Genomic DNA, 8,127 nt, shown 5'->3' with positions numbered 1-8,127 from the left:
AGAGATCTGGAATTGAAGCTTTGTTTTGCTCATTAGTAGCTGTGTAATCTTGAGCAAGAAACTTAACTTCTCTGTGTGCCAGTTTCCTTATCTATAAAAGGGGAATAACAATACTCCTTTTGTAAATTTATCAAAGGAGTAAATAAAACAATAACTGAAAAAACCCATATTTTAGGTTTTTTTTCATAGTGGGTATCGGGTAACTGTTAATAATAATTCTCATGATTATCACTGATGATACTAATTAATTCTTTATCACAATAATAATAAGTAGAGTATTATCTTTAAAAAGGCTTCACCCCATCACTTTTATGTCTAATTTATATCCATAAAACAGAAACTAAAAATAAATAAAATAGTTCAAAGCCTAGGGTTTGTACCATAAACTTTATACTTGTCCCTTTACAATGTTTCTCTTTGTTTTTCTTTCTCATTGATTAAAGGTTCACACAATGAGTTTTTTTAAAAAATATATTTTATTGATTTTTTACAGAGAGGAAGGGAGAGGGATAGAGAGTTAGGAACATCTATGAGAGAGAAACATCGATCAGCTGCCTCCTGCACACCCCCCACTGGGTATATGCCCGCAAACCAAGGTACATACCCTTGACCGGAATCGAACCTGGGACCCTTCAGTCCGCAGGCCGACGCTCTATCTGCTGAGCCAAACCGGTTAGGGCAATGCAATGAGTTTTGTTGTGCTGAGCCACTGGAATTCCAGTGGCGATCTTATATAACACGTGGAGAGATTCCACAACTTCCTAACTTAACCTTAACCTGGCAGCTGTTTGTGAGTGGGGACTTTTCCTTATCAGAACTGTGTATCTTTATTGCCTATTCTGAGCTTGTTCCAGGTATGGAACATCCATTGATTTCTAATGGAATTTCCACATTGAGAAGGAATGCAGATCCATAACAGGGAACAAAAGAGCACGTTTCCTAAGGTGTTAGGAAATAACAGTGCCCTTAATAAGAAGGAGATCATGGGAGGCTCTTTTTGGGTCAGTGAGTAATTAATCTGATTAATGATTACTTATTAATCCCGGATGAGAGAATACCATGGGCTATTTGGTAGGACACAATACTATTATTTGGTTTTCATTACTGTCTAGAAATACAGTGTTAATTGTCATCATTATAATCTTCTTTCCCCCCTTTTGTTTTATTTTAAAAATAAAATCCTGTATGCCAGCGAGTGACCAGCTTTTGCTCAGAGCCTTTCGCAGCCCCCTGCGCCCGGGAGATGTGCCTCAGGAAAGAGAAAGGAATCTGCAGAAAGCATGCAGCATTCCCAGTTCATCAGAACCGCCCAGCCGTACAAACTCAAGGTACTGTTTCTTATTTTTAGGTTTGAAAAGAAAATTGTTCTTGCCTACTGAGACCATTTCTTCCTTTAAAATTAGAGAAAGGGAGATACAAATAGAGGACCCATTAACAAGTACCATACACAGATGGTGCAAATGAAAGCATAACGGAGCTGCCTTATAACAATGAGCAAAGGCCTAGGACAGGGCACTGGGAACTAAAGAGTACCCGGGGTTGGCACCTCAGCCTGTCTTCCTTGTTCCTACTGCCACCTGGTCCGGATGGTGACTCGGGAAGGCAGTCCATGGGATGGTATGAAAAATGTAATTGTTAACCCAACACCAAACCCTCATACCCTTTCCCTGCGGCTAATTGGATATGACTACTTCCTTCTCCTTTACTTCTCTCTTTGATTATTCTTTTGCATCTTTTTTTTTTTTTTATTAAATCTTTATTGTTCAGATTATTACATTTGTTCCTTTTTTTCCCCCCCCATAACTCCCCTCCTCCCAGTTCCCGCCCCACCCTCCGCCCTCACTCCCCATCCACTGTCCTCATCCATAGGTGCACGATTTTTGTCCAGTCTCTTCCCACATCTCCCACACCCCTTTCCCCCCCAAGAATAGTCAGTCCATTCCCTTTCTATGTCCCTGATTCTATTATAATCAACAGTTCATTCTGTTCATCAGATTATTTATTCACTTGATTCTTAGATTCACTTGTTGATAGATGCATATTTGTTGTTCATAATTTGTATCTTTACCTTTTTCTTCCTCTTCCTCTTCTTAAAGGATACCTTTCAGCATTTCATATAATCCTGGTTTGGTGGTGATGAACTCCTTTAGCTTTTCCTTATCTGTGAAGCTCTTTATCTGACCTTCAATTCTGAATGATAGCTTTGCTGGATAAAGTAATCTTGGTTGTAGGTTCTTGGTATTCATCACTTTGAATATTTCTTGCCACTCCCTTCTGGCCTGCAAAGTTTCTGTTGAGAAATCAGCTGACAGTCGTATGGGTATTCCCTTGTAGGTAACTGAGTTTCTTTCTCTTGCTGTTTTTAAGATTCTCTCTTTATCTTTTGCTCTTGGCATTTTAATGATGATGTGTCTTGGTGTGGTCCTCTTTGGATTCCTTTTGTTTGGGGTTCTCCGCGCTTCTTGGACCTGTAAGTCCATTTCTTTCACCAGGTGGGGGAAGTTTTCTGTCATTATTTCTTCAAATAGGTTTTCAATATCTTGCTCTCTCTCATCTTCTGGCACCCCTATAATTCTGATGTTGGTACGCTTGAAGCTGTCCCAGAGGCTCCTTACACTATCCTCGCATTTTTGGATTCTTTTTTCATTTTGCTTTTCCGGTTGGATGTTTTTTGCTTCTTCGCATTTCAAATCATTGACTTGATTCTTGCGCTCCTCTGGTCTGCTGTCGGGCGTCTGTATAATATTCGTTATTTCAGTCCGTGTGTGCTTAATATCTAGTTGGTTCCCCAATATAAGATCGAGGGTCTTATTAGTTTTCGTGTAGATCTCATTAAGTTTATCGGCAGCTTCTAAACAGTTCTTGAGAGACCTTAAAAGTGTGGTTCTGAACTCTATTTCTTCCATTGACAATTTTGTCCTGTTTCTTTGTCTCCGCATTTTGTTATGCTTCCTTGGTGCACCCCCTAGTGGTCTTTGTTTGGAGTCTTATAGATAAATCTTGATTGTTGTAGCTAATTCCAGGGAGGGTTTGACCTCCAGGCCAAGTGGCTATGAGAATCAGCTGTGTCAGCAGTGAGAGAACTTCTGTCCTCTAGGGAGGTGCTAATCTAGCCTTTGCCTGAGGCTATCTGGCAAATGCCTCTGTGCAGGGCTTGGGCGGGGCGGGTCGCACAGGATCAACAGGGTGGGCCGGAGAGAGCAGTTATGGCGGCTCTCAGTCCTGTCCCCAGGGGCTCTGCCTCTCTGAGTCCCAGCACCCGCTGCAAAGCTCGGAGAGAAAGCTGCACTCGCTCTGACCGAAGCCAGACAGTCCACTTCTCCCGTTTGAGCCTGGGTCCCTAAAGACTCGCCCGGATCTGGTGCTCAGAGTCTGCGACTCCCTCCCGATTGAAAACAACAACCGCACCCTCCGCTGCCAGCCCGCTCCACGCACTCCGCACCTCAGAATTTGACTTCAGCACTGCGCCTCCTCTGAGTGTCCGTATGCGTTTCTCTTTCCTCCTAGTTGTAGGACTTCCACTCAGCCAGCGTTCCTGTGTTTCTGGGTGATGTCCGTTCCGTGTTTTAGTTTCACTTTTGAAGTAGTTGTTCAAAGCAGCAAACTCCGGCGTTAACCTATGCCGCCATCTTGGTTTCTCCCTATTCTTTTGCATCTTAATTTTCCTCCTTTGAGGCTTTCTTACAGTTAATTTTAGCTTAATGTTACAGTATGAAAATGATAATGTGTGCGCCCACGCGCATGTACACAGCGTTGTTATTTCCCTTTCTCTTTTTTTGGTTATTCTCCCTCTTGCTATACAACCTCAGTCCCACTTGCCTCTGGGGATGAATGCGTTGCTCAAGAGTTTCCATATAAATGGTTCCTATATTGGCTGAAAGAGATTTGCCGTCCACAGCTCCTAGAATGAAAATCTTTTAAAATAAAATTACCCTTAATTATCATCAACGAATACAAACTTCCTTTATTTATAGAAATAGAGGAATCTTGTTATAATTTTTGCTATTACCCCCCCCCCCCCATTTAATAAAAAAGAATTGTTGAATCTTATTAGTTTCCAGGCACTATGTTGGGTGCTTGGTTGAATTTGGACTGCAAGTGGGTTAGGGAAAATATAATGATAATTGAGAAATGCTCCTCCCCCCCCCCCTCAAAGTAATATCCATACTGCAGTATGATGGACATTGCTATTGAGACACATACGCAGTGTTACAGATGAACATGGCAGGTTAGAGAGCAGCATTTGAGATGAGCTATAAATGATGGGTTTACCAGGTGGAGAATAGTATTTCATCGTTACCCATTCCCCTCACTAGAGGAATATAATCAGAATAAAGAAAACTTAAAACCAATCTATTTGGATGCATGTTGGCAACATTAATGACATTTTTCTAAGGGGATATGAATCATTTGTCAGGTGAGGTTAGAGTTGTTTTTTAAAAAATATATTTTATTGATTTTTATACAGAGAGGAAGGGAGAGGGATAGAGAGTTAGAAACATTGATGAGAGAGAAACATTGATTAGCTGCCTCCTGCACACCCCCTACTGGGGATGTGCCTGAAACCAAGGTACATGCCCTTGACCGGAATCGAACCTGGGACCCTTTAGTCCGCAGGCTGACACTCTATCCACTGAGCCAAACCGGTTAGGGCTAGAGTTTTTTTTTTAATAGTTGCCACTTATCCAGTTTGTTATTTCAACCCATTTCCTTGGGGAATTAAAAGTCGTCACATATTCAGTGGTTCTGTTCCAAAGGTGTAGTGTTTTAAGTTGTACTAAATGAACTTATCGTATCTCAGCTTAGGGACCCTGGAACTATTAGATACAACAAACAATAGATTACTTTAGAGGCCAAAGTTTTGGTTTCTGGTTTATAAAGTTCTATTATATTTTTTAACTGCTCTTGACAATTAATTATTTATTTAAATTACAGTTTACATTCAGTATTACTTTGTATTAGTTTCAGGTGTACAGCATAGTGGTCAGACAACCACTTTACAAAGCGTTCCTCCCTGATAATTCCAGTACCCACCTGGCCCCACACATCACAATATTATTGACTATATTCCCTATGCTGTACTTTTCATCCCCGTGAATGTTTTGTACCTACCAGTTTGCACCTCTGAATCCCTTCACCCTTTTCACCCAGTTCCCCAGCCCTCCCTTCCCTCTGGCAACCATCTTTCTGTTTTCTGTATCTGTGAGCCTGTTTCTGTTGTTTATCTATATTGTTCTGTAGAATATGATATGATTTCACTTATATGCGGGATCTAAAGTTCTATTATTATTTACATCTCTAGGATACCTGACTTGTTTCATTATGTAGAACATCATGTACCTGAGTATTTAGAAACCTTTCCTATTTTATTTCCCAACAGGAAAAGCCTGTAGTCCTTCATAAATCAAGGAAGAAGTCAAAAGAACAAAATATATCCGATGACCCTGAGTCTACTGGCTTTATTTACCCTTACAATGACCTGCTGGTTTGGGCTGTGCTGATGAAAAGGCAGAAGATGGCCATGTTCTTTTGGCAGCACGGAGTGGAGGCCATGGTCAAGGCGGTGATTGCTTATATACTCTACCGAGCCATGGCCCGTGAGGCTAAGGAGAGCAACATGGTGGATGATGCCTCGGAAGAGATGAAAAATTACTCAAAGTAGGAGTTCTCTCTTCACTACATACTAAACATCGACAGTTCTTAGAACGGTTAGACACTTTTATCTCCCTCACCTTAGAACTTGTGAGATGAGTGGACCTGTTGCCCTGGCATTTCACGCACTATCCTATAAATAAGGTTTTTAGGTATTTTAAGCAGCTTTGTGGAAGAAAGGGAAGAGAGATGGAACTTCAAGTCAGGAGCCTTGGGTTCTAATTCTAGTGCAGCTGTCTACTAATTGGGCAAGTCAGTTGAGTAGATTTTGGGACTTTAGTTTCCTCATTGCAAAATGTCCAGTTAATGATTTAGAAAGTCCCTCTCAACTCTCAAACTCTTGGATACTAAGTTAAATTCAAACTTGTGGTTTACTTCAAGTATCTCTCAGGCAGAAAAACAAATAAATGTATTATATATTAAAGAACCAGAGTGTGATGTTGGAAGATAGAAAGGTTAGAAATGATTTTTGATTTTTTTTTTATTATGAAAGCACTATAGTAGTGAGGAAAATGGAAGCTGAAGTTAATAGAAACACATTTATAATTTTGATTTAAAAAGTTCCAGAGAATGACAGTGTCTACTTTTCAGTGAAAACAACCTCCCAGAAAATTCCAGAAAAAATGTCTCTAGGTCTGGTTCTTCCTGAAGTCATCTATATATTTTATAAAATCTTTTTTAAAAAGTAGATCCACAGTTTCCCTTAATTGCTAGCCAGTTTTGAACAGTATTTTCTGTAAAAAATTCTTTAGTAGGTCTTATCAGGGAGCCCTCACCAAGCTCTGTGTTGCCTGTTTTGTGGTGTGAAGTGGCTTCTTCCAGGCATAGCTCAGGCACTCCTGGTGTGGACAGATTCTCTGTCACATGGAAGTAAGCCCTCTGGTTCTGTTCCTTCAAGAAAGGGACAACTGTCCATTTCCTGAGCGGCAATCCCTTGACAATCACTTCTGCAAACTGAGATCGTTAAATTGCTGTCTGCTCTCTTCCGAGTCTCTGATCTTATCTTTTCGAATGTTTCCAGGCTTCTCACCTGCATTTGTTTTGGTCACTCACCACTGTGTCCTTACAGGCAGTTTGGCCAGCTTGCCTTGGACGTGCTGGAAAAGGCATTCAAGCAGAATGAGAGAATGGCCATGAAGCTGCTGACCTATGAACTCAAGAACTGGAGCAATTCTACTTGTTTGAAACTGGCCGTGTCCGGAGGGCTACGGCCCTTTGTTTCACACACTTGCACCCAAATGCTACTGACGGACATGTGGATGGGGCGTCTGAAAATGAGGAAGATCTCTTGGTTAAAGGTACCTTCACTTGCTTTATAGAATTTAATATTAATTTTGTCTGGAGGTCTGTACTCTTGGGTTCAGTTTTTTTCCTTGTTCCAGAAGAATATCTTCAGAAAACCAGTTAATAGCATTGATTCTTAAAGATGAGCTGAGACTTAACAACTACTTTGTCTCCTGTGACCACAGTTTCTTTTAAAAAGTGGGATAATCGTACCAGCTCTGTCCCATCACAAAGGCATTCTCACGGAGATGGCTAGAAGACGTTAAAAACATATGCAAACATATGCAAGATCACATTGGTAGCAGACTTTGCTGTCACTGATAATTACAACAGAAATAAATGAGATTTTTTTAGTGAAATTTTGCTCAGCTTCAGAATAGCAACTGATAACAAACTAAATAAAATTAGCAGTTTCTGTTATTCTGTTCATTCAATTTGATCTTTCAGGGAATAAATGGCTGTTTTATAAAGGTGCCCTCAAATACACTTGTTCACACCACTATCTCCAAATTCTTCTGTTCTATTACAGTTTGGCCTCATCTCTCATCTTGAATTATCAAGAGTAATTACTTAACTACTAAAGACATTTAACTTTTGACATTAAACCTAAGCCTACAGCTTTAGATTATGGTTAAGCTTAAGAAGTGCATGTGCTACCCAGCCGGTATGGCTCAGTGGTTCAGTGTCAATCTATGAACCAGGAGGTCATGGTTTGATTCCTGGTCATGCCTGGTTTTGGGCTTGATCCCCACTAGGGGGCATGCAGGAAGTAGTCAATCAATGATTCTCATTGATGTTTCTATCTCTCCCTCTCCCTCTCCCTTCCTTTCTGAAATCAATAAAAATAAATAAATTTTTAAAGAAGAAATGCATGTGCTTATGAAACTGAAAAAAAAGGGATAAAGCCTGAGCATTAAGAGTGCTGTAAGACTATATTTTATATTTTAATTTTATTCTTCCTACAGATCTTAAAAATGTGGTGTGTCCCAAATAGAATGACTGTTCTTAAAAGTATTTTTTTTTGGTGGATACACTATAGAAAACACAAAGAAATAAGAGATATAAGATATAAAACATGTAAAAGAGCTTGCACATTTTAATTCCACTAATGAGATTGCAGAAATAAGTAGAAGTCAATCATAAATTACTCCACATAGACTCCTCTATGTGGAAAAAGGGATGATTCATGTC

General features: G+C 40.1%; 1 protein-coding gene across 1 annotated transcript in view; it reads left to right on the top strand.

Moving 5' to 3' along the window:
- Positions 1 to 8,127, top strand: part of TRPM6 (transient receptor potential cation channel subfamily M member 6) — a 118,599-nt gene that overhangs the window by 50,564 nt on the left and 59,908 nt on the right. The window contains exons 14-16 of the mRNA XM_059656204.1: positions 1,200 to 1,328; positions 5,381 to 5,658; positions 6,722 to 6,950. Coding sequence (XP_059512187.1) covers positions 1,200 to 1,328; positions 5,381 to 5,658; positions 6,722 to 6,950 — 636 coding nt within the window. The remainder of the gene's footprint in view (positions 1 to 1,199; positions 1,329 to 5,380; positions 5,659 to 6,721; positions 6,951 to 8,127) is intronic.

Source organism: Myotis daubentonii, chromosome 11 (assembly GCF_963259705.1).
Source record: "Myotis daubentonii chromosome 11, mMyoDau2.1, whole genome shotgun sequence".
NCBI lineage: Eukaryota > Metazoa > Chordata > Mammalia > Chiroptera > Vespertilionidae > Myotis > Myotis daubentonii.
The sequence above is the reverse complement of the archived record's forward strand: the minus strand, read 5'-3'. Positions and strand labels throughout refer to the sequence as shown.